This window comes from Thermobia domestica, chromosome 4, assembly GCF_964235325.1.
Source record: "Thermobia domestica chromosome 4, izTheDome1.hap1.1, whole genome shotgun sequence".
Taxonomy (NCBI): Eukaryota; Metazoa; Arthropoda; class Insecta; order Zygentoma; family Lepismatidae; genus Thermobia; species Thermobia domestica.
The window spans coordinates 323,223,589-323,251,030 of record NC_137457.1 but is presented as its reverse complement, the minus strand read 5'-3'; the positions used below and the strand labels follow the sequence as shown (position 1 = coordinate 323,251,030).

Below are 27,442 nucleotides of genomic sequence, written 5' to 3'. Positions count from 1 at the left end.
ACAATTATGCCAGGTAGGCTAAAGGAGACGGTGATGATGAGAAATGAAGGAAAATGGTGGAATGAATAAAGCGGGATTAAACGGGGAAACCGCCAAAAAAAAAACCATACATACGGTGTCTGTCCAACACAAAGTTCATTTGGCGCTAGCTGGGATCGAACCAAGGACTTCATGCACCAGAAAAGAACGCTCTACTACTGAGCCACCACGGCCGTAGGCTGGATTAGAGTTTAGCGTCCCTTTTGGCAGTGAGGGTTATATGAGACAGCTTGACGTTGAAATATGATCAACAGAGCTCCCAATGGGAATCGAAACCCGATCCCCACGCCGAAGACGCGTACGACAACCATATATCCATAACGGAGCTCATATTTACAAATGTGCATAGCATCTTATGCAAGAAATTTAATTATAGAAAATTTGTAAAATGGAAGATTTTATAGTTGCAAAAGCACGAGTTTCTTGGAAGTAACCTGAATAATGCAATCAGCTTAGTTTATATTATCAAATAATAGATACTATTGATCTGATAATATAAACTAGTTGGTTGCGTTATTGAGATTACTTGGAAGAAACTCATGATTTAGCAATCGTAATATCTTTCACTTGCTTTGTACGAGAACTGTTCTACGAATTTGTAAAGATGTAAATATTATAAATCGTTTTAAATATAAAAAGGAAACTTTGTAAGACTTTCATTCTGTACGTCACGCTAATTGTTAATAGCAAACAGATACGCTAATAGGGATCGCTGTTTGATTGACTGGCGCCAGTACATGTTGCTAGCATGCAGCACATTTGCCGATTCAATTGCAAACTGAAAATTAAATTACATCTTTTAGTTTAACTTTTCCACATAATCTGGCAATTTGTATTCGGAATAAAAAGGCTTAATAAAAACGAACATCCATTTTTTTTTTAAGGAAAATATTCATTTTGCAGTTCGACTAGTATTACGTAATTACACACTTAAGGGGTTAACATGGGATCCGAATCACATGTGCTTGCACCGGAATCGAACTCTGGTCTCCCGTGTCAAACGTGTGTACACTAACCATATAGGTATGAGAAAATTCTGCACTTTCTTTTGTATCGCAAATTTTAGTAATAAAGATTATTTAATATATCTGTAATCATTTCATTTATTACTTTGCCTTTAACCATTCAGTCAGTGAGTGATTCTGTATGTAATATTGGCCACTATCAAGACCTGACATCATATATATAGGGATATCTTGGAGGAAAGAAAAGACAGTAATTAGTATCATTTAAATAATAATAATAATAATAATAATAAAAATTACACTGTAATTCTACTAAATTATTTCCGCAATCGCTGTCATCTTTATCGGTAGATCAGGGTAGCTCTTGTTATTTTTCAGAATATCATCTTGCATTTTCTGCATGAATCCAGTGAGCGGAGTGCAAGATCACATTGTGAGAAGTTACAAGTATTACATGTGAGTTGTTCTGGGCTATCGATGAAGGCGACATCGATTGCTGAAAATGTTTAGTGCAACTGCAATATAATTTGAACCTAGCAAGCAATTATTATTTCTTTTTAATAAATTATTCAAATTATATCTTTAAAAACATACAATAAACACTAAATACAACAGTGATTCAGTCAGTAATTTCTTGCTTAAAATCTTTTACTAAGAGGATTCAAACAGAACACCAGATACCAGAAAAAAGAAACGAAAATATCAGATAAAGGAAGAGGAACACAGAATCTTGCACTAGTACTAAAAGTCATATTCCACATAACTAACCCAAAACTTAACAAAGAAAGCGGCGTCACAGTTCCCCTAAAATACAGTAAGTACTTCAAATTACATAACTAACTAATTTTCACATTAGCTTTGCTATCTTGAATAACTTAAAAAATACACATCGCTGAGCAGGGCAAAGTTTATTTATAAAATAATAAATGTGTGAAAGCTTCTCCAACTAACTGAACACCAGTCAATGTGTCTGATGAAGCCAATATGTTCAGTTAGTTGGCGAGTTCTAAGACTGTCTGATGAAGCCAATATGTTCAGTTAGTTGGCGAGTTTTAAGACTGTGTCTGATGAAGCCAATATGTTCAGTTAGTTGGCGAGTTCTGAGACTGTGTCTGATGAAGCCAATATGTTCAGTTAGTTGGCGAGTTCTGAGACTGTGTCTGATGAAGCCAATATGTTCAGTTAGTTGGCGAGTTCTGAGACTGTGTCTGATGAAGCCAATATGTTCAGTTAGTTGGAGAGTTCTGAGACTGTGTCTGATGAAGCCAATATGTTCAGTTGATTGGCGAAATTGTCACACATTTATTATTTTATAAATAAACGTTGCCTTGCTTAGCGATTTGTATTTTTAGTGTAATTTACTCAAGTTACAGAACTTTTGAAACGATAAACAGTGCACAATATTACAAATGGCATGGTTTTCTTCAAGTTACAGTAAACTACCCAAATTGTGGCGACTGTGCTTGTAGATATTGTAGATATTTGCAAATTATTACATGTAGCTGAAACCACCAAATACTGGAGACAAGATAAATTTATATTCAGGTTGTTTTGAGCAGAGACAACTACATTAAACTCTGTAATGTCTGTGAAGTTGGATTAAAATAGTATTATACACTACTTGATCACAGAGAGAAAATGTCACAAAGGCAGCAAAGTGCATAAATCAGAAGAATTAATAAAACTTCTCAAATCTTAACTCTGAAATGTACAATTACACGAGGAGAACTTATTGTCCCACTTTATACACAGTCCCTGGTTATGTTAATTCATATTTACGTAAGAAATTTCCGACATAACTAATTCACAGACGGTATTTACATCCAAAGTAAGTAGTAGTATTACATTTCTAAACTCTATTTTGAAAGCAATCTAGTGAGTGAGATATGGCAACTAATTAGGTAAGTAACCGTTATTGAACTGTTACTAATTATTATTGTTACTTGACAAGCACAAATTCCCAGACTTTTATAGGTTTTCCAGGTCACAAGGTACACGTTTTCAGGTCTATATACAACACAAAAAACTACATTATTATTCTCAACTCGGAAGTTCTCCATCCACTACTACGTACAGGTATGTAGTATGTGTGTAGGTGAAGTTCTGCACATCAAACTAATTTTTTAAAATGAAATGTCCCCTACCAAATAGCTGGAAAAAAAAGAGAATGAAAAATGGCTTCTAAGCAGGTGAAATTCGTACTTAAAATATAGATTTTTCTAGTTTTTTTTTTTTTTTTTTTTTTTTTTTTCAGCTTTTCATAAAATTCTCCGAGTTTTCCAGGCTCTCCAGGTCGGTGAGAGCCCTGTAACTATTACCATTAGCATTGTAAAAATATAGTGTTCTGTATCCTATTTATAAATTAAGTTATGAACTTGAATTTTTTCATTGCAGTAGTGTGAAACAAAATACCTTTCTTATACGTATAACCGACAAAATTTATATTATAGTAAAATTTCGACTCTCACAGAGAGTGTCCTGAAACGATTTATTTACGTACGCAACGACTGTGTTTTGTGTATTTAAAGAAACGCTTGCAAATGAATGGTGCACATTACACACTTATCATCTACCTTTAATGTTTTGTGGTGGGATCTGATTTTAATGAAGGAGCATACTTTTTTTTTTATTTAGACCTAGGAGTTACATGAATCATGCGGCGAGCTCCGAGGACCCACAAATAGAAGCGATGGAGGTCAAGCTATGCAACTAAAATGCCGTTTGATTGCCCAGATGCACTGATGGGCTATAACACCATGGAGTTTTGGTGTCTTTTTAAATCTACCTGTTTTTTTTTTTTTTTTTTAATCTGGAAATGACGTAACTTTCAGCCTGTAAACCTGAATCTGGAAACTTTGATGATGACGCCTACATCTTTATTTTATACTAAAAGCACACTCTTTTTAGTCTGACACTATATTTATTGTGTCTTTGTGCTGTCTTTGTTAGTTTCGCTATTCAATATCTTCCCAAGCTTCTTCAAATGTTATTAAGCTTCTCTGCACCGACCTAATAAAATATTTTTCTAGATTGTGATTATAAATCATTTAGCTTTAATTTCTACAATTGTAATTAATAAACTGCTACTAACTAAAAATCGATTATTATTTACTGATTGAAACTGTAAGGTACTTAAATATTTGTAGTGGTGTATTTAGGACGAGGGAGGGGGGCTATCGGGCTCAAGTCGTCCCGAAATAAATTTGTTAGTTTTTTGCATTTTACGTACAACAATAATCCTTCTGGCCATCTCTAAGAATTTCATTAACTTTCCATTTGCTTATGAACTTTGTTCAGAAATAATACTGTATTTATCAAATTTCATTTTATGTAAGAACTGCGTTCTTTTTCCTTTCTTTCGTCCATTCTACTCTTCTGTGTCTTTTTCTTAGTTGTTACTTTCTTTCGTTTCTCCTAACATACTTGCGATCATTGTTACTTGTGATTCAAGTCGACTTTCACGAAAACTAAGAGGACCTGCTAAGCGAAACAGGTGTTGCACATCAACTTGCACGGATATCAACATAACGGGACTTTACTTATTATAGCAAAGGAATATTTGCATCGCATAGTTATACAGAAAGGTAAATGTTTGAATTAACGAAAATCAAGAGGAGGAATAAGTAGCCCGGAGTAGACCAAGAAGATGCTTTCATTTTCTTCTATGAATAGAATAAAAGGTTAGATTCACTGCTAAACTTTTGTGTGTATCATATCACATACGATCCACCAGTCTGCAATTCTTGCCATTAAAACTTGAATTTATGCATAAATTAAAATATATTAAATTCTTAAAGTCAGGGGGGGGGGGCAATTGCTCCACTACTTCCCCTTGTTGTGCACAGCCGCGTACCGAAACAAAATCCTAAATACGCCACTGAATATCTGTACACTTACCTAATTTTTTATGTGAAATATACATGTTTACACATATTAAAAAAGATCAAATGAACCCTTTGTGGATATTCAAAATTTGTTATGAGGGACAATTATAATTTTTCGAGCAAGTAATACACTCATCGTTTTACCAGAAAACGTGTTTCCACTTTTGTTTTGCAGGACAACAGCATCAAAATCACTGATTAAACAGGAAGTTTTGCAGGCAGATGTGATGCTGACTAATATCACAGAGCCAATTAGAATCATACACTAACAATAGGGCATATATCCTAGGTACAAAAGTAAGTCTATTGATACTTAAGATGTGCTATTATTTAATTATAATACAGGGTTATTCAAAGTGATCTTCCCGATCACAAATTTTAATAACTCACGTTTGTAAACAAGTACATTCATGAAAGTAACATCAAATGAAAGAGAATCTCAAGAAGTTTTACTACCTGGTAAAGCTGATCTATTAGTTGCGCAACTAGCCACTAGGGCGACACTAACACAAGATGGTAGAAAATTAAGACAGGAAAGCTTATTATGGGCTAAATTTTCATAGTAACCAGTCTGTTATAAGTGTCTAAAGAAGTTTTAGAACTAAGCTTGGAGAAGAACCCCTTAGCAGGTGCAGTATTCGTAAGCGGTATTTCGATTTTAAAGCAAGAGGTTGCATCTGCAAGAAGAAATCGCCCGGCCGCCCATCTGCAAGTGCGGAAACAATGGAGTGTGTTCGGGCCAGTTTCACGAGAAGTACACAGAAATCCACGGTGAAAACAACCGAAGAATTGAAGATACCGTAACCTACTGTGTGGAAGATTACCCGTAAGTGACTGAAATTTTATCCATACCGTTTGACATTGTTGCCAGCCTTGAGACAGGTTACTATGAAAATTTAACACACGAAAACCTTTCGTCTCTTCATTTGTTGCCAACTTGTGTTACTGCCGTCCTAGCAGCGAACTGGGCAACTAATAAAATTACTTTCGTACATTTAAATTTTTATTGCCCTCTTTATATATATATATATATATATATATAAGAATCCGTGACGTTTCTGAAATAAAAGGTGAGAAAGAAAATAATATATTTACCCTCTTTAAACTATATCCCGCGTGGAATATGATTGGCGGAAGGATGATGTTGAAAAAGATTTCGGGATCGAATGTTGCCTGCAAGTAAAACACACAAAAGTATTAAACTCAACAACATACCAGCGGAATACGATATTACAGAAGATAACACTTGTTCAACTATTAGAAATGGCAATCTATTAACATAAACTTTACGATATTTTAGAACTATATGCATATAAAAACTATGTACTAACAGTCTGTGAAAGTATTTGGCAAAATAGGAATTGTTCGGAAAGTTTTTTTTAAAAAAAAAAAAAAAAAAAACCTTTGAGAGCTATCATCATTTTTCCCACCACAATTTTCGAGAATTCTTCAAAAACTGAAAAAGAATATTGATGAACACTTTTCAACGCAAGTAACGAGATGTGCCAGAAAACAGTTGATCATGAGAATTCCATTGCAACTGCTGGAGATTTCCGAAAATTTTCGATGTTTGTTCTATTTCACACACATTACAGTTTAGCCATTATTTTAGCTTTGTAAACTGTTTAAACTTCCTAAACTATGCTAAAGTCTTATGGAATAGCTACATCTGCTCGCCTAGCAACAGACAAGAGCAAAAGCAGTAATAGACAAGGAGAAGCAAATTCAGTTCCCTAAAAATAGTTTCCCTTGATCGTCTATTAAAACCGGAAGTGATGGAACTCCACCATTTCTGATTTTATCCCATCAAAATACAGCACAACCAGTATTTTTACAAGGAATTCAAGGTCCTACCTCCCTTATTTGTAAAACCGAAAGTGGTAGAAACAACTTCCGGTTTTTATTATTGATTTTTATTAACCAAAACCGATAAAAGTATATCGGAAAATGGTTCTCTGATACGGACTCAATGTTGCAATTATAGGTCTCATCTTCCTTACTATCTACTCAAACGTAAGTGGTAGGAATCTTTCACTTCCGGTTTCAACAGCGATCGCAACAGTGCAAAAACGATAATAGCGAAAAGATGTTTTACATACGAAGACTACAGGGAAAAAAGGAGGTAAGTCAGTTTTTTTTTTAAAAATAATTTTACCTTCATAATTAATTTTTTAAAATACTTTTTATTATTTTACACAATTGTCCTGTTTTCCACTGACTTACCTACTCCTTAGCATTGTAGGCAAACATTTTAGCATTAAATTTTTAAATGACTAACTTTCTTCGTACTGTGGGATTTAGTCCATGCAAACTACACCTTTCAGGCTACATTATTCTGCTGTTAAGTCATTTTCGACTATTTCTTGACTTACATCCTTTTTCTCCTGTAGTCATCATATAGATTCTGTGTCTGAACAATATGCTCTATCTGCGCTCTTTTTCTCTTTACTAGAACCGGAATTGGTAGGTATCTATTATAATTTCCGGTTTCCATACTGATTTTAATACAACAAAAACGGCAATAGATAGCGAGAAATGATCTGACATCAACTCAATGTCCCTAGAACACATTCCGTTTTCGACCTTATCCCTTTATAGAAGCTGAAACTGATAAGTTTACTACTTCCATATTGAACCCAATAGTTCGGCAGTGCACTGTATTAAATAAAATTATTTTGAATTTTAAAATGAATCGCTTACTTTAAGGTCAATCTCGTTTTCCTCCACGTCGACTATCTCCCCTCTGAAGAGGTAAGCGTACGTCTTGTTGGTCTGTCCTCCGTGGGTGGCGTATCGCAGCCACAGCGTGTCTGGAGGAACTGACTGGTTGTACTTGCTTCCATTCTGAGGCACCACAGTCATGTGCTCCACCGTTGAAATGCTCCCTGCATAGCGTATGAAGGCACCAACTATCAAACCTGCGTAGAAAACAAAAGGACGACTCGATTAGAAATCATGTGATATTTAATGAAGTAAAAACAACAAGAATTTTAGGAAGGATCCAAGAAAAAAAATGCATCAAAAGATTGCGATCTTGGCCAATAATAGGTTTCTGCATCAGGAGCCACAACGCTTTTGAACTGCCCTGAATCGAGTTTTCGCTGCTTTTTTTCTCTTTTTTTTCTAAACGGAATAAGCACATCATACTGAGTTAAGTGATAGTTTGGGTTTGGCTTCAGATATAAGGCCTACAAGAAAATTTTTGCCTGAAATATGCTGGATCTTTTGATCCAGAAAGGAAGAATGAGTAGCCTAACACAGACAGACTCCGCTTTGACATTAACAGTGGCCGCCTCTACCATGCCCTTTCAGCTCTTACAGTAACAACTATGGGATGCCAATGTTTTGGTCCGGAAGCTTTAGAAGGAGATTTGATTTGGAGTTTAACGCCCCTACACGAGACGAGGATCTACAACTTAACGTGGGATCTGAACGACATGAGCTCCCATCAGAAATCGAGTCCCCCGTGCCAAAGGCGTGTACGCTAACCGCTTAGTCGTGAGGGTGAGTGTACAACATCTATAGATCTGCTGTGTTCCGGGCTGGCAACCGCAAAAATAAATAGATAAATAAATAATTCAATGGCCTATGGAACCCAAACATGACCCTACACACTTCCGACTACATGACCTGCCCACCTGAGCGTCCTAGACTTGATGACCCTAACCATGTTTAGTGAACGGTATAAATGAATCTATAAACAGGAAAGTGACTGTTTGTGACTTAATAGCTCTTAAACCACCCGAACGATCTCGATGACATTTTCAACGTAGGTGAGTTCCGGGCGTGGCATGTATTTTATCATTTCACCCTGACAGTGCAACTTAGGGAAGAGGGAGAGGAAATATATAAAAAGGATCGAAAAATGACCGATATTAGTGTCAAATTCATAGTATTCGGGGTTGATGGGACGAATAGTGACATTTCCAATGCCGTTTAAATCCAAATTCAGCCTCCATTAGTACTCCTAAGCGGGGATGGTGACATGTAAAAATAATTAAAAATGACTGATCAGTGTCTTTGGAGTCCTTAAGTTAATTGGTGACAGTTTTGGTGCGTTTTATGTTCAAAATGAAACGTATTCTCCGCTTGCGAAGAACGGGTATTCTGCTAAAAAATAAATAAAAATAGAACTCAGAGAGTATAATTTAATTTTTTACGGCTTCACGGCCCGCACTTTCATGAAAGAAGCAGCTGTAGCTATGAAATGCAGAAGAGGGGCGAGGCGATCGTCTATCAGTCATGTAAGGTTACTGTAACCCTTAACGGTTCACAACCTTTTCTTTTCTGCTTCCGGCACTGCTTTGCAAAACAACATATCCACGGACTATTTCAAGCATAAAATTCACCAGAGTTGTCACCAGGGGGAATAGCTGCTCTACCATCGCGGAAAGTATGTATACAAATAACCACAACGAACAATACCTGAAAATAATACTTTTCAAACGTAACAGGCAATATCAAAAAATGTGTAGCCCACAGAGACATAGTCCATCGCTCTAGCTGCTGATACGTTGTTTTGAATAGTACAAATAGAATTCAACACAAAGGATGCATTTCGCATCTTTCGTATTTATTCTAACTTCAGTCACTTTTAACGATCTTGTTTCAGGTTAAAGACGTTTTACCATATTTTGTTTTTCTCTTTGGACGGACTTCACGTCCCTCACCTCTTGCACTTAGCGCACGTGCCCGGTGAACCCATTTATAAAGGCATGCCTGCAGAAGAGGTCATATATAGATAAGAGTATCTGTCATTTCTGGTGCGAAGGATCCCTAATTCGATTAACCCTGAGAATATGTGCGCTTGTGTGAACAATATGTTGCAAATGATTCTTCCTGGGATTATTTTGCTTTCTTCTACTCTCATCATCTACTTACAAATTTTGTAATAAATAAAAAGAAAAAGCTTTAAAACAATAATTCTTATAATAATAATAATAGTATAGGTTTCAAAATAGATAAAGTAAATATCTCTAAGTTTCACGTTCCACTAGGTTTAAGGAAACGGCGATGATGAGAAATGAAGAAAATGGTAGAATAAAGGAACTGGGAGGAAACGGGAGAACACCGAAAAATCCCACGCACACGGCATTTGTCCACCAGAAAGTTCACTTGGCGCGAGCTGGGATCGAACCAAAGACGCGATGCACCAGAGGTGAACGCTCTACCACTGAGTCACCACAGATTAAAAAATTCCGAATTTTTCTGAAATGCGGAAAAGTGAAATTGCCGAAAATTTCCGAAATCCGGAAAATTTTGGACATCCCTGAAACATACAGTACTTCCCCTAATACAACGTGTAACTATCCTAAGGTACCACACAATTCTTCGAACGTGCAGCCGGTCAGATGCCGTCTGTCTGTCTGAGAGATGGTCTTTGTCAGAGCCGACTGGTAGTTTGGCACTGTCCAACCATGACTCATAGGTGAAGGAGGTCCTAGCAGGCTGGGTTCACCGGACGGTATGGGATGCAAAATATGCTGTTGGAAGCAGGGGAGGATCCAGAGCCGACTTCTGGGGGGGGGGGGTCGTCACTCTGCTACTTAGAGCTACAAGATTAAGAACCACATGAATGCATTACGTACTAGTCATACTACCCTGAATAAAAAAACAGAATCTACAAGGATATTTAGTTGTCTCCTCTCTCTTTTAACAAATACGAGAAAGTGGGTTCTGCATGATGAATGACATAACCCTGTTTTTTTCTCTCACCTGTACGTTTACACACACACACAGGATAGTCACTATGTCTAGGATTGAAAGCACCCACAACGGTGAATACCACCCTCTTCCATTTGCCTTGCCACTGAAGTCTCTCCCGATAACACCGAAAACGATCTTGGCGATGGACAGGTGTCACGAATAACCGAGGAAAGAAATCGGAATTGTGGACTGATTTTCAATAATAGTTTCTGTAGTGTTCGGGGAACCAAACTTGACCTATTGCATTGACAGACGCCGTCCTGCCAGTTAAGGCGGCCCGAATGATTCTTTTCAGAAGCATTTTGGTACGTCGCGTAGGCACTGAAGAGGGCACGTCGGCTATGAGAACCTCTGTCTCCCATCATGTACACCATCGATTATTTACTAACACGATATGACACGCGAGCGGTAATTCAATGGAACGACAATCCGGCCTCTCGCTGCTTCAATATACGGCCACACTCTGAGACATACAATGTGGTCCACACATGCTGTCCGATAATTTTCATGTTAGTACCTGTACAGACATTACGATCTGCCTGTCGTTTACTGCGGCCGATGTGCTGGAACCAAGGATGTTATAAAATAGAGGATCGGCCCATTCGTTTCTTCATCATATGAACTCAGTGGGGAAAAAAAAGAAAAAAAGAGCATCGTCTGAGCCGGAACATCTGATTGGCTACTTTCGTTTCCGCCATGATTGTTGGCTCGAAACATTGCGATCTTAGTGGCTCGGAGTGGGCAGAGTAGGTGTGGCGAAGCTGTGACGTATGGCTTCACGATTTTGTTGTATGGGCAGATCCTCTATTTTATAAGATCCTTGGCTGGAACCTTCAAACTAAGATCGGCATGCCCTCTAGGGACACATTTTATGGTGCGTATTTTGTTCGGCTGTATGTTAAGTGATCTAAAATTCGTTCCACCAGTTTCACTCACATCGCACGCAGCAAAAATCAGCTTTGAAGTTCGTATATGAAGATTATATAAACGAAGTAGTAAGGAAGTTGAACAGTTTTGACTTAGAAGGAGATAAAGCACAAAAATATAATTACCTTGCATCGAATAAAATAAGTGAAAGCTTTTTAAGCAAAGGAAAGAAGTATATGCAGTATTCGCTGATTCAAAAAAAAAAAAAAAAAAAAAAAAAAAAACTATTAACTGCTTAAACTAAGTACAGTAATCGCTCTTTAACTCGGCATCTTTGCGGCTACGGTCGTACCGGATTAAAACTCAGGAATAGAACAGATCAGCAGACGAAAAAAATGTAAAGCAAGTTCTCTTTGTGTCTGGATTTTTATTTCTTTTCGGTTTCCCTTCACTTCTCTCGTTTATTTCTCTTTCCCTGAGCAGTAGCGTAACTAGAATTTTTCTCAGGGGGGGGGGCAATGAAGGGCCCAAGAAAATTATGAGGGGACCATCTCAATGAATGAATTTTTTCATATATATATATATATATATATATATATATAAAATGTGTGTGTGTGTTTTCAAGGTGATCTTTGTTGTTCATGATTTTACTCTTTTACGGTGAAAATGTATGAATTTACTACTTTAAACAACTAGGATACATTAATACAATTGATTTCCAATATAAGTAAGTAGTAATTTAATCGCTGCATTTAAAATATGTGTGGCTGTTTGATTTAAATGGAAGCAGAGAAATGCACTTTTACAGGTCAACAAAATAACTTAGAGGTCCATGCCTCGACTTAAAAGAGGATCTTTCTATTCTTGTGGGCAGCAGCAAACTTATCAACAACTTCTTCAAGATCTAACGATTTAGCAATTTTCTTCAATATAAAGTAATCCTAAGTTTTTCAACCTATCACCAGTCATTGAATTGCCTATATATCTTTAGGCCTTTCACATGTAGCACTAGAAACTGATATTGTCGCTGAGATTATATCTAACTTGCTGGTTTCTAGGAATACGTTTTTGTAGACGCAAAGATCAACGAAATTCATCAAGGAATCAACTTTGGTTTTCTCTCGTTTTCATACAACTTAATTGTGTTTGGAAGGATTTTGAGTTTACATTTAAATATTTCCAGATCACTTTCATAATACTGGGCCATATGCTCCACAATGTTGTAATTTAGAAAGTTTTCACCTTTTGGATGTAGAGTGGTGATTGATCTAATGATTTTGCTACATGATCCAAAGCGGGTTCCCGTCTCAGTGATTGCTTTATCAATAGTAGGCAGAAAAATGTCTCTTAGTATATTACCTTTAGAAAATTCGTTTTCTGCCTCCAATGAAGGAAGAGATTCATCCAAAATGAATATGTGATATTTCGGGTGATGGGGAATGTCTAATTCGTTTCCACGAGGAACTCCTATAGCTTATCTGTTTCCGGCTCTGGAATTTCAGGACCATTTTCTATTCATATCCACAAATATTCTTGATAAATTTGTTCGATTGCTGTTCGTTGAGAGTCATATTCTCCACACCACATTTCCGACAGCGTTTGAACTAGTGAATCTACGAGAATCAAACCTTCCGACATGTCTGCATCTACTTAAAATAAGGCAAAGCTCAAAGTTACAGCATGGCAGCAGTAATATTAAATTTTACCCGAAAACATCCCATCTCGTATAAATGACATTTATTTTCCGAATGGAATGATGGACGTAAATAAATATCACAAGTTCCAGATTTGGTTTAATACCGCATAATAATATAAATAGTTGTTTGGTAGATAAACTGTATTAATAATAATAATAAAGTAAAATATGATGTACGAGGACAAAAGTGCTTACGAGACAAACGTCGCACAGAAACAGGAACTGAACTCGAACAGGACAGTGATTTGCCGTTCCACCCCACTTTAAATTATAAGCCTTGCTCTTGAAGCTTAAGTTTCACTCTAAAGTAAACTGCCAATAATTATTATGTATTCTTAATATTTCAGAAAAATGTCAAAATTTCACGCTCTAAAAAAATGGTAGCCTAATCAATGACGAAACTAGACATTTGATGCCCAGGGCAAATTTTGCGATTAGTACCCCTTTCATCTACATCCACACCAATAAACACACATATTAGTTTGCTGGCGCCCGGGCAACTGCCCCGGTTCCAGGATCTTGTTTTGATCTGGCCGTAGTTCAATTACTTTTGGTTACTTTTACCCTTGAGCTCTAAAACTGAGTAATGAATGTGTCTTTACGTTATTAAAATGATGAAGTGAGCACTCTTTGAAGCAAAAAGAGGAAATATGTTTTTATTTCCCTAATATCAAACAGTGTTAGAACAGACATTTAAATCGGGACTCTTTACAGCAAAAGAAGTATACGTGGTCCTTTCCTTCCTTTCGTTTGTTTACCTTTACTACTTTTTAGAATTTGACGTGAATTCAAACACACAAACACTTCACACCCACACCGAATGGCCAAAGCTCAGCGGTAGAACATCAGCTTAAGCTTCGGAAGATGGTGAGATTGATCCTCGTGGATAAATATTTCAACTGAGGAGATTACCAAGATTCTTCCTCGGTGGCCCTATTGACTAATTTCCCTTATTTCTATCCTCTGAGTCTCGGATGTTTCAAAGCCTTAAAATAAATTCAAATGTAGTTGAAATAACGCTACTATCCTGTAGTCGATGCTAAATTAATATTGTAAGTTTTGAGAGTAGATTTGAAGGAGGGGCATTAATTAGTATATCCTGTTGAAAATCCATGTCACCACTGATTTACTGTTCTGCATAATTCCTACAATGTAATTTTCTCAGGAATGCTTAATGCTTAATTTTCTCAGAAATGCATATTTTGACGCAGAATTAATATAAATATGCGATAAAAATTGGTATTCACTGACTGAACTTACTGAATGGAATATCTGTAGACCAGTCCACAGTGGGCCAGAATCAGAATCTGACTGGAAAAAAATAGTTTTGGCAACTATGTGTAATCTACATTCGAACAGTCAAGTTGTGTTAAGTGATAACCAAAGTTTCTTGCTGCATATCAATAAACACAGATAACAGCCTGTAGTGGTCGTCGAAGCTGGTCAAAGTTGATAATTCATTATCTGCTTTGTAGCGCGCTGAATTGGGGTGGTATGAACATAAAGTTTGTGGTTTAATTATACCTATGAAAAGGCAAGGAACATTCGCGAAATAAGCTACGAGTAAAGGTATATATATGTACTTACTGTTTGACTTAAGTTTTGTTTGATTGGCTTATGTTGCTTTCCTGTGGAAGAATTTCTAGAAAGTGGAAGTAATTATGCAGTAAAGAACTGCTATTGGAAATTCAAATTGACATTTAAAAATGTACGCCCATGTCTGTATCGAGATCTTTCGTCATTGTGTACTTTGATATATGTATTTTGAAATACAGTTGTGACCTACTGCCCATTCTTGCCCGATTTTTATATTTATCTTATTTTCAAGGTAGGTATAGAGAGTCGGACATGCTCGCCATGACGCGCAAGGACCTGTACAAGGTGCTGCGTTCTAAGCCATCAAACCAAGCACTTTATAACTGTGTTACGAACAAATATGTAATGGAAACCCTTTCTGTGGATGTTCTCAGTGTGAAAGTGCCTTTAGTGTCATCAAAGGTGATTTCGAGAAGCGTTGGAAGCTGCGTAATAAAATGACTGACAGATTTTTATCCAAATATAATGATTGGTTGGAAGAATAAATTAAGTTCTCTGATAAAGTGGTTATTGCTTTCAAAACGATCTCTTGAAGCCAAGAGCATAGGCCTTCGACAAGCAAATCAGGCAGACCTAGTAAACTCTTCGAAGATCCGGAAACAAAGTCGAAGAAAAAACTTGTACAACCACTTGTTATAAAGCATTCTGAGCAAGAGCTGGTGTTGGCTACCCAATGTTCATTGAGAGCTGCTGGAAAAAGAGATGCCGCAGTTGTATTAGGAGAAATCACTCAAACGACATCTAAGGGAGCAACGAAAGACAAAAAGGCTTATCATTCGCCAAAACTCTCTCAAACACTTATTCTCCGGATGAAGCCGTGGCACTTATTGTAGATAACAATTTATCTAAAAGACAGTATACCCATTTGAGACTAGGCGCAAAGGCAAAATATTGTGGCATATATCCTTCGTATAATGTGGTGCGGGAAGCAAAATTAAAGTATTATCCCAGAGAAGAGAATATTATAGTAACTGACGTGTCAGCCGAAGTTCATTTATAAGAAATAATAGAACAGACAATTGAGCGCATCGTGACTTTACAGGAAGATGTTATTAAACAATGTGTCAGAGATGGGAACATAGCCAAACTAATGTGTAAGTGAGGTTGCGATGGAAGCAGTTCTCATAGTGTATATAAGCAGAAAGTTCAAACAGAAGATGAATCGAACAGTGGAACAGTGTATATAGTGACTCCGATATGTTTGCTATCTCCTTCGTTTTCTTACAGTTGTATTCAACATCACGTGAAGAGGTTGACAAAGCAATTTTGTGGCAAAATCCCAGACTATCATCACCCAGATTTTGTCGACCCATTAAGCTGTTGTACCAGAAAGAGACAACTGAACTGTCGAGAAAGGAGGTACGTTTAATGGAACGCAAATACATCATTTGAAGCCTACTAATGTACTAATTCAGGAGAAGGAAGTAAATGTTATCCCTGAGCTTGTGTTCACACGATGATTGGGAAGATGTGCAACTCTTTACAGAAACTTTCCCTCAAACGTGCTATATATGTGGATCTACTTATAAAATATGAACAATATTGAATTACGAAGAAAGGCAATAGGTAGTAGCAGATATGAATTTGGAATCTTCCCCTTACATGCTTGGAACCGATTTTTTGAATGTCTAACACATAACTTATTGATTGGACATTCACATATGGCAGGTTAGAGATCGCGAAGACAAAGTCAAATTCTCTGCACGAAAGGAGCAAATTATTCAAGAGTTTTGAATGAAAGTGGGATTAATTGTAGATCAGCCTAAAGCTGGAGGAGTAGGAAATTCTAATGATGGAAACAGCGCGGCGTTTCTTCCAAGATCCATCGCAATCCAATGAGATTGTAGGAACTAATGAAGAACTGGTTCGGCGATTTGGTATTATATCATGTGGTTTTCCAATTAATGTATAAAGATTTGATACATTCACATTAGAAACTACAAAACTGCATCTTAGTCTATATCCATCGTTCTTCAAGCCGGTTTCTGTTCATAAAATTCTAATTAATCGAGGAAGAATTATCGAGACAGCCATCTTGCCTATCGGAATGGTCTCCGAGGAAGCTCAAGAAGCAACACATAAGCACATTAGAGCACATAGGGCAGCTCATGCAAGAAAAACTTCTCGAAAAGAGAACATTCGCGATGTATTGCACATGCTCCTCCTCAGGTCCTATCCAAACATTTCAAGTCAATCTCCTTCCCGAAACAAAAACAAAAACACATTCCCCTGATGTCAAGAATGTACTTACAGAACCTGCTATTAAATGTGCAGCATTTCAGGAAGGTGAAGTAGGCCATGGCCAACATCGCGATAATGATAACTGTGATTATGGTGATGATCATAATAACTATGCAGACGGTGACAACGAAGACTACAGTGATTACTTCTAGGCCTCTGAAAGATTAGATGCTTTCTCTTTTCAATCTCTGAAGGTAAAGCACATTATTGTTCTCTATTTGTCTAATTTATTTTTTCGTTTCTTTTATCTCATAGCTTTTAGCTCATTATTTCTATCTTACGTATCGTTTCTAAGTTGTTTTGAATATATTGTTGTCACTTATGGCACCGAGTAATAATTTTACTGGTGTAATGATCATATATTGCATGTATAGGCGGAGTACTAATTTTTTCCAGTCAGATTCTAGATCTGGCTCACTGTGCAGTCCCACAAACATCAGATAACAGGATTATACAGCCTGGTCATGGGAGTAACTACACTTTTACAGAAAACAGCATTACTGCCACGACCAACTTACCTAGTGGTTAGTAATCAGCAGATTGTGGCACTGGCTCTGTGATAAATTTCGGAATTTCTCTAGTAGTAACAGTTTTGGGATTAAGCTAAAGTTAAAATAGTTTAAAAGGAAATACTTCTGAAAGATTTATTTGTAAAGAATCTCTGATTTTTGTTAGCCTCATTTCCCCAGGCTTTAGTTAGTAGAATAGGTCCACCAAGCGCTGACTCCGTTTTCCTTGGAGATCGCTAGTATCGCTTATTAACATCGCAGCAGAAGGTTTCTACTTAGTTGCCACGGCCAAGAGTGTTAGGAAATTAGACGTACTAGAGACAAGACCAGAAGGTAGTCGAGAAGGAGAACCAGTACCAGTAGCAAATAGTATTTGGTCTAGGAATTAATTCGTGCGGTTTTTAATAAAAATTGAAGCTTTATTTCAAAAACAAAGTAAATGAATACGTTAACAAAAATATTGTCCATCGCTAGCCACTACTTTCTCCCACCTTTCAGGCAATTTACGGATTCCGTGTCGAAAGAATTCCTCATCTTTTGACGCAATCTAATCAAAGATCCATTTTTCGATATTTTCTGAAGAAGTGAACCGCTGTCCAATCAAATCGTTATTCATGCAATCGATCAAGTAGTAGTCAGACGGAGCAGTGTCTGGTGAATATCGCGGGTGGAGTAACACTTTCCATCCGACATTTTCCAAATAGGTTTTGACCGGTTTTGCGACATGTGGTCGAGCGTTATCATCTTGATAAATAAGTTTATTATGCCTGTTATTCCATTCTGGTCGTTTTCAGGCCAGAGCTTGCTTCAAACGCATTAATTGTTGTCGATAGCGGTGTCCATTAATAGTTTCACCAAGTTTCAGAAGTTCATAGTACACCACACGTTTCAAATCCCACCATATATACAGCATAACCTTTGCACAATGAATATCTCGTTTCGGTTGTGAAGGACCTGGTTCACCTTGCTTCACCCAGGCCTTTTTTCGTTTAGGATTCTCGTAATGAATCAACTTCTCATCACCAGTTACAATTCGATGCAAAAATCCCTTCCTTTTCTGTCTTTGAAGCAGCAATTCGCAAACGGTTTTTCTTCTTTCAACGTCTTTCTTTTCAATTCATGTGAAACCCAATAAGACATCTTTTGAATCATTCCTATGGCTTTGAGACGTTTGGAAACTGTTGTTTGCTCAACTCCAAATGCTTCTGCAAGTTCGTCCTGCGTTTGACACGAATCCTGATCAAGCAATGCTCTCAATTCTTCATCTTCAAATTCTTTTGGCTGTCCAAATTGCTTTTGGTCTTCCAAGCTGAAATCACCACCTTTAAACCGTGCAAACCACTTCTGACACGTTCGCTCAGCTAGAGCATGGTCACCAAACACTTCCACTAAAATATGATGACTTGCGGTAGCACTTTTCTTCATGTTAAAGCAATGAAGAATAACTCCCCGCAAAAACACTTTATCAGGCACAAAATGCGCCATTTTCAGTTGAAGAAAAAATGTTGTTGTTTCCGCTTCAAGCAACTGACATATACTAAACAAGATGCTCAATGACAGTAGTTTTCAACGCATGTTTGGATCAACGAAACTATGGGACAATAAGCTAGTTACGCCATCTTTTGTAAAACCGCACGAATTAATTCCTAGACCAAATAGGTGTTGGCAGTATTCAGTATCTTAATTTTCTCGAACTATTGAGATACGAATAGCAGAGAGGATGACAGAAATAATAAAACATTTCTGCTCTCTTCTTTTACTGTATATTAAACAAGACCTCTCGATATTATTTGATGATAATAATAATAATAATACCAAATTATTTAATGGATGCTATGCATTTGTTCTATGTCGCCATAATCGATGGAAATTAATTACTTAGTGTACGAAGACTTCTTTCGTCCAACACGAGTGTAAAGTTCTACTGCAGTGCATGCTATTTGTAAGTAAGCATCTGTTATTTTAGTATGACTTTGAAGCAAATCGGAATGCAGACAGATTTTGCTTTTTTTTTTTTTTTTTTTTGTTCTTTGTCGAAAACAAAGAAGACAACCAGATAAGGGACAGAGGTTAAAAGGAACGTTCAGATGTTGAGGTCAATGCATGTACCTTACAGATTTCGATAAATTAGATCTTGCTATACTACAAAGAAAAAGGAGCCTGAAGATTTTTGCTCGGAACGCAGACTATTTCAACATACGATATTCTGCAGTTGGTAACTTTGTTGTCGAGATATGTTTCGGTAGTAGTTTCACTTGCGGCCACTATTAACTCACCGTTTGTCGACCTATAGCAGTATCACTCTGTGTGGGGGGGCCGCTAGAGGGGCCAAGATTTTGAGCATGGGGCCTGGCCCCCCCTTGGCTCCGCCATTGTCCCTGAGAGACAGATACAAAGACTTTTCTTTCTCCCTCTTTTACCTTGTTTACTGCGTTTCCCTCATCTTGTTTTTTATCTTTCCTCTTTTCTATTTTCTTTCTTTCTTGTCTTCAAATTTCTATTTTTCTTTCTTTTTGACTGTTGTATCTTCTTTCTTTCCTCCTGTTTTTGCTTTCTCTCTTTTGTTTCCTTTCTTATATATTTCTTTTCCTTTACTGTTTCTTCACTCTATTGGTTTATTCTTTTTTCTTTGTTTTCTTTCCTTTTCTACTTTTTTCTTTCTCTCTTTTCTATTTTGCTTCTTTTTAGTCTTCTATTTTTCTATCTCGTTTTCCTTTTCTTCTTTCTATCTTTTCTTTTCTATTCTACTTCTCTTTCTTTTTGATTTTTTAATTTTTATTTTCTTTCTTTTGTTTCTTCTCTTCTATATTTCTTTTCCTTTACTATTTTTCTTTCACTATTGTTTTCTTTTCCTTTTCTTTCTCTTTTCCTTGTGTTTTGTTCCCTTTTTCATTCTCCTCTTTTGTTTTATTTTTTATCTTTCTTCAGTTTTATTTTTCTTTATCTCTTGTGTTCTACTTTTGTTCACTATTTTCTTTCTGTCTTTTTTATTTTCCTTTCTCTATTGTTTCCTTTTCTTTAGTAGTTCCAATAAAACATATTTTATAAGGAATGGTATATATATATATTTTGAAAGGAGGAGCAAAAGGCATTAAGTCAATCATTCTAATGTTAGCGCAGTGACAAATGCCATTATAATATATACTCCCTCGGCCCTCCCGCCACCTCGACCTTCTGTAACCTTAATATGTCCCCGAGTGAGCGCATGGCGTCGTCTTGTAGCCACAATCAATTCAGGCATTGCTTACAGTGTGTAAAAGCTACATGTTATAAAACCAGAGAGAGAGAAAAAAATATAAGCAAGCAAGCATCCGTCCGACGGTGAAGGTCGTTGACGACGTTGCCATGACGACCGATGGACGACGCGATTAACGTTTCCGAAGGCGGCAGGTTGTCTCAGTTGGGGGGCGGATCTCCACCTGTTGGCTACTTTATATGTCAGAGATAGATCTGGTTCTTCTCTAATGTTACACAAGACAGTGATTAACTTGTTACCCGCTGCTTAGAAAGTCGACACTATCTAATGTTAAGGCACTGGAAATTGCTTTATCAATAGATGTAGTAATTTTCAATAATCTTACGTTAGCGTCAGGGGCGTCATTTCAGACTTCGCTTGAGGGGGGCAAGAGCGCCACCGACATAGGGCTTTTACGTTTTGTACTAGTATATTAGTAGAGAATCGATTAAAGTATATGTATTCCTCAAACCCTTGGAGGAGGCAATTGCCCCCTCCTGGCCCCCCTAAATGACGCCTCTGGTTAGCGTCCACGTTCAGACTGGCGCTCAGACTCTGGGATTTAGATTTGTTTCTGTCCTCACAGACTATGTTGCATATGCTACAAAAAAAGCTTAAATACGAATCGTCTTGTGTTTCCGAAGTAGCCGAGTAGTTTAATGTCTGTACCTTAGGTATGCGTGGTTTCAAGTTCGATTTCCGGTAAGAGAATTTTCAGTGATATACATAGTCATGAAGCAGTTGACAAGCTACTTGAGTTGAGAAGTAGCGACGGTATAGAGAACTTCGTAGAAGCAGCAGTGTTGAGAGTCGGTACGTTTAACTGCCATTGTAAAGTTGAATTTACGTCATTTGTCTGGACCTAAGATTCTTCATCCCGGCGAAATTAAAATACCGCTAATTTTACAGTAATTATGTGATATCGTCAAATAGATAAAAGATAATTGAAATATGGAACAAGAGCGCCCTAGACAATATTATTTTGCGTGAGGTACCGTTATCACAAGTCACCTAGCGACTTTCCGTTTTCAGCTGTGTAGAAACGCGAAAATAAATGCCGATTTTCAAAATGGCTCGAAATCGAAAGCAGATAAGTGAGTCGTGATAACGGTTTCTCATGTAAAATAATATTGTCTAGGGCGCTCTTGTTCCATTTTTCGATTATCTTTTATGTATTTGACGATATCACATAATTACTGTAAAATTAGCGGTATTTTAATTTCGCCGGGATGAAGACTCTTAAGCTCGGGAAACGAGCATGTTGGTCTAGTGGTAGAATGCTCACTTGTGATGTGAAGGGTCCGTGGTTCAATCTTTGACCATGAAAGTTTGTAGTGGACAACGTCATTTCCATGCATTTCATCGAGATTCTTTTGTTTTCCTCCCACATTCTTCTTCCACAAATTATTTATGACCATGAATGATTCATTTTCATTAACAATCTGTTTCGTTCGGCGTACAGGGCGTAACTGTAGGTTGTAAAATTACACATTCCATTTTCATTTAGACACAGCCTGTTATAGCGTGAGGGAGTTCTGTTTCAAGTTTAGAGCAAAGTATAGAAACCATACACGCTATATTGTTTGACGTAATCGTAGAATCATATCAATTTGTCTATAAGATTGGATTAATTAAAACAAAAGCTACGTTTCCGTGTAGTCCAATTTGTTGTTATTAATTCATTCACATACCATTCACTCCTTTAGGATTATGCAACCCGACAAATCAACATTATGATATGGTTGCGTGCATCGTAGGATAAATCCATGTAATCCTCAATTTCGCCAGAGAAACCTTCGTTCTGTTTTAGGTCTGAAGTGTTTCCTGTAATATTGTGTAAATGAATGTTTTTAGATTCGTGTGTGTGTGTTCGGTGGAGACAGAAATCTGCGTTGCTGCGAGCAGAATTTGCATCAATACTTGTCTAATTAATGCGTGCGCGCCGGTGCGTGCGTATTATAAAGTATTTCGTTACGTCACGTGTAGCATACAAGAGATGTCACAATTTCCTTATTGGAGAATAGCCGAGCAAATAAAAGTAAAGGAACACAATATAAAATGGAAAACTGAGAGGGAGCTTACGGCAAATGTGTATTTGCATTAACGTGGAAAGAAAACAGAAATGGATGAAAGACTGTAAGGGTCAATGATTTAAGGCCTGATCCGTGACCCGAAGGCAGGCAGACCCATGACCTACAGTGACCCGGAGATGACGAAATACATGGAGAACCTGCGTGAAATTCATAATTCTAACAAACATTAATCTCTCCTCTCTGTGTTCTCAGTTCATCTATTTTTTCACTTATGTACGTCTGTATGCGTCAAACATTGCACTAAAAGATAACTACAAGTTTATCAGTATAAACGCGTGAAAATCACAGAAAATCACAGAATCACAAAAATTTGCTGTATGTTTTTCCTACAGAGGGATTGTCAAAGTATAATGGAACAAGCCTGTTAATTGTATTGTGTAGAATATAAAAGATGCCACTGGGCACAAAGTAAATCTTTCTGGGGCCGTGGTGGCTCAATGGTAGAGCGTTTACTTCTCGTGCATGGGGTCCTTAATTCAATTCCAGTTCGCGCCAAGTGAGCTGTAGTGGACAAACTCCTGTGCGTTTGTTTTCTCGGGATTCTAGCGTTTCCTTCCACTTTCTTCAATCCACCATTTCGTTCATTTCTCGTCATCACCGTCTCCTTTAGCCTATCCACGTAACCGTGGGACGCATTTTTTTTTTTGGTAAATCTTTCTATTTAGTGTATGGTCATAAACCATTGTTTTACTTTTTAGTATGGGAACACGAATAAACATGAAATTGTATGTGAAATATTTAGGACATGGTACCAGTACCTTCCTCGAAAAAACTCACCGGGAATCATAAATGAACATTCGAGTTCGAGTACTGGATATCATTAACCCAGTATAAAATCCTGCATCTATTAATCTGTAAAAAAGAAGAATAAATAAATAAATAAAATAAATAAATAAATAAATAAAAAATCCGTCATTTTGAACAGTCCTAGTTCTGAAACTAGCTCTTTTCCTCCACTGATCTATATGAACTTTTTCTAGACTGAGCGCACTGGACGTCCACGAGGGTACATCGTGTTATACTTTTGCATGCCAATCATATGTGCAGCAGGCGTGGTTACCGTATTATTTCGACCGAGTATTCTTTTCAAAATTCGCACCCATTTTGGAAATAACTTTTCAATATTCCTCAACACTGTTCAAATGTAAATCGATACATTTCGTATAACGAAGTACCGTGTTTCTTTCAGTTGTTTGGACACGAATGAGGTGTCACTCTTAACTTTATACTTTAAAAAGAAACCACCAGATGCCCTACTACAAAGGCGTTAAAATGCCAAAGCAAACAGTGTAACACATTGTTTCTTGGAGCAGTTTTTTTTTTTTTTTTTTTTTTTTTTAAGTCAGGAAAAGGGGTGATTTTTAGAATTTTAGCGATAATTAACCACTCAAGTGGTTATGATATGCTGAAGAACACTGAGTCTGATGTTTGTGAATATAACGACATGCTTTAGTTCTCACTTAACTTTTGTATTATCTGCTGTAGAAGTCATAGAACGTGAATTACCTCAAATGAGTAGTGCCTCTTCAAAACTCGCATTACTCATTTTAGTAATTTTTTTTTTCAGAAAACGTAAAATACTACTTGTTATTTTATTTTTTAATATCAGTACACTAAAATTTGACTGTTGCTTCTCTGTAACTTTAGAAATGGCTGTAGAATTTCATTTTAAAAATTTAATGCGCGTATACTATGAAAACAAAAATCTTTGAAAATTAAAAATACCGAGTTTGCACAGGCAATACGGATAAGGCAAGTTATGTTGCGGTAATTTATGTTAGGTTTGGTAAATATATAGGTAAAATGAAATAAAAGGGTTTTGGTCATCGTTGTATTTATTAAGTTTACACAACACTGTCTAATAAAACAGGGTGTTCTTTAATTTTAATGTAGTTTAGAAAAGTATAAAGGTAGGCTATATTGAAACCGCTATCATTGGCTAGTTTATTTTAGTTATAGTAGAACTCAACAAAAATACTGTAAGGAGACTACAGTGAACCACCTACCATTACTTTGTGGCCCAAAAATTTATAAGGGGGGCGCGGTTTCCTCTAGTTTGGGGTCCCGGGTTCGATCCCAGCCCAAGCCAAGTGAACTTTGTGGTGGATAAACGCCGTCTGCGTGGGTTTCCTCGGGGTTCTCCCGTTTCCTCCCACTTTCTTTATTCCACCATTTCATTCATTACTCATCAGCACCGTCTCCTTTAGCCTAACCGGCATAATCGTGGGACGTAAAACTCAAACATTTCATTTCAGAAATTTATAAAACTCCAAAATCAATATTAGATCATAGATTCAAGGCAAGCTCGGTCACAATCTGATGGTTAGCACGCGGGAAATTTCAGAAGAGTGATGTTCTTCCTATGCAGCGATGTCTTCACTGTACAACTCAAAGAACATTTTCTGGAACCTCAGGACATCAGTTGTGCCGCCCAAGATTCCTCATAATACGAATTAACAGTCACTAATGTCATGACTGTTAATTTCTGTTAATTAAAAACTTACAGAAGCAAGATTACTCTCATTGATCACATAGCAGTACTCATAATTCCTGCTGGTCACAAACAAACCACCTCATTGGTGGAAGACAAGTTTCGCACCAGCACTGCTTGGAAATATAACAAGTTTTGCACCGGTAACCATAATTCAAATTCGAATTATTGTTATATCTAGCCACTTTTTGACAAGAATGGCATGACATTTGAAGAGAGCACACTCAACATTACTGAATTCAGTTACTAGCTCAAAAATGAAAAAAAAAAAAAAAATGGATAAGGCGAGTTTTGAAAAGTCACTACTTAAATAGTATTGACACACTGGTGCAGTGCAATCAACCAATATATAGAAATTAATCAATATATTATTTCAATATATAGAAATGTTGCAAATACTGCGTACTGTACCTATGACAACTGCTTTAGTTGAATGAGACTTCATTACTGAAAAGATCCCCGCAGGACGGTACAGTAAGGCATTGTCGACATATTACAATAGCTCTTCGAAGAACCATCGAGAAATTCCTGTAATTCCTGAACAAGTGGTTTTACAGTTTGCCAATTGAAAAATATACAGAAAAAATCTTTAGTAAGGTTTAAATATTACCTTTTTGCGATTAAGACTCATGTACGAGTTTTGAGTTACGACTGGCGTAATTTCGAACTTTTTTTTTTTTTTTTTTTTTTTTTTAATAAATGGACTGAGGTGCAGGCAGCGCAGAAACTTAAATACCTACTGCGGAATCGCAAGCTGGCGAGGAAAGCAACCACTTGAGCGGTTCAACAGGGGAATAAAAAACAAGTCTCAAAACAGGTGGAGTAGAATAACTACAGAAGTGGTTTCTGCTGCGTTGTCATATCGAAGACTACTTACGGAAGCGAGACAGATTACATGCAAAGAAGTAGTGGATATTTCTAAATGCATACAGTTCTCAAACTTGTATCATTGAAAGATGATTCTAAAGTATGAAATTATCAATATAACTTACTGTTACTTTATATTATAATAACATTATTTTGCAATATTCTAGGGCTACAGTCGGTAGCCCACAAAATATGCCACTGCTTAACGTATTGACAAAGGAACAAAGCTAGCTTTCTTCTTTTTTTGCTGATGACTGTAAAACTTAAATCTATAAATAACTCTCTCTGTAAATAAAATAATTAAGTAATAAAAACTTCCCGTGTAATGTTCAGTTTTTCCTTTCCTATTGTCTCCTTCCCGTGTAGCCCGTATAATAACTTGTTTACGTTGTCACGAAGTTCTCATGGAATGTTCGTTGATGACGATAATTGAGGAGAGATATTCCTGCATCTGAATGCGCGTTGCTTATTGTTCTATTGCCTCCCGTGCTTTGCTGAGGAATGGAATTACACTTCTTGCCACACTCAGTTTATGTGGCTACGGCATCATCTTCGTGCGGTGTACCACCATCTACCATGCACTGGGAAGGCGAGAATTTCTAATCTCTGCTAGCCATGTGTACTTCCTTGCAAAAGGCGGAACAGGAAATATATATGAAAAAAAAATCAAGAGACAAATAGCGAAGTTGGAATTAAGTTGTTTTTATAGTTCCCCCTCCCCCTTTTGGTTCAGCTTAATAATTTCACGTAGGCATAGTAATAGTTTATTCCCTCGGAATGTTTCACAAATGCTTTTAGTTTTAGGAGTTTCATGAAGTGGAACGTGTGGTGTAGCAACCCTACAAAACATAGTAACTTACTCATTTCAAGAAGTGGGTGATGAAAAAAAAAAACTTTTTTTTTTTTTTTTTTAACTACGAGAAAACAACTTTGTATAGAATCGTATTAGAACAGTGATTCTGAAGAATGACGGATATAGCCCGGAGCCGAGGAGTATTTTGAGTGAAAAAAATTGAAGCTATAACCTATATATTTTTAGAAGTTTATGATCAAGTCATGATATACCTATCATAGTTTGGGTTCTGTTACCCCCCCCCCCTTCGTTTTTACCTCTTAGATCCGCCTCTGGTTCACAACCTATTTTGTCTGGCGCTCCCCAAATGAACTATACACCAGCGTTTCCCAACCGGTGTGCCGCGGCACACTGGTGTGCCGTGAATGAGCAGCTGGTGTGCCGCGAGGAATCGAAACAA

At 37.0% G+C, this 27,442-nt stretch overlaps 1 protein-coding gene across 5 annotated transcripts in view; it reads right to left on the bottom strand.

Moving 5' to 3' along the window:
- Nhe3 (Na[+]/H[+] hydrogen exchanger 3) overlaps positions 1 to 27,442 on the bottom strand; it is a 205,988-nt gene that overhangs the window by 122,857 nt on the left and 55,689 nt on the right. For all 5 annotated transcript variants that reach the window (XM_081756703.1, XM_081756704.1, XM_081756705.1 and 2 more), the window contains exons 2-3: positions 7,589 to 7,806; positions 5,984 to 6,061 (exon numbers count right to left, since the gene is read on the bottom strand). In XM_081756703.1, the coding sequence (XP_081612829.1) occupies positions 5,984 to 6,061; positions 7,589 to 7,806 (296 nt within the window). The remainder of the gene's footprint in view (positions 1 to 5,983; positions 6,062 to 7,588; positions 7,807 to 27,442) is intronic.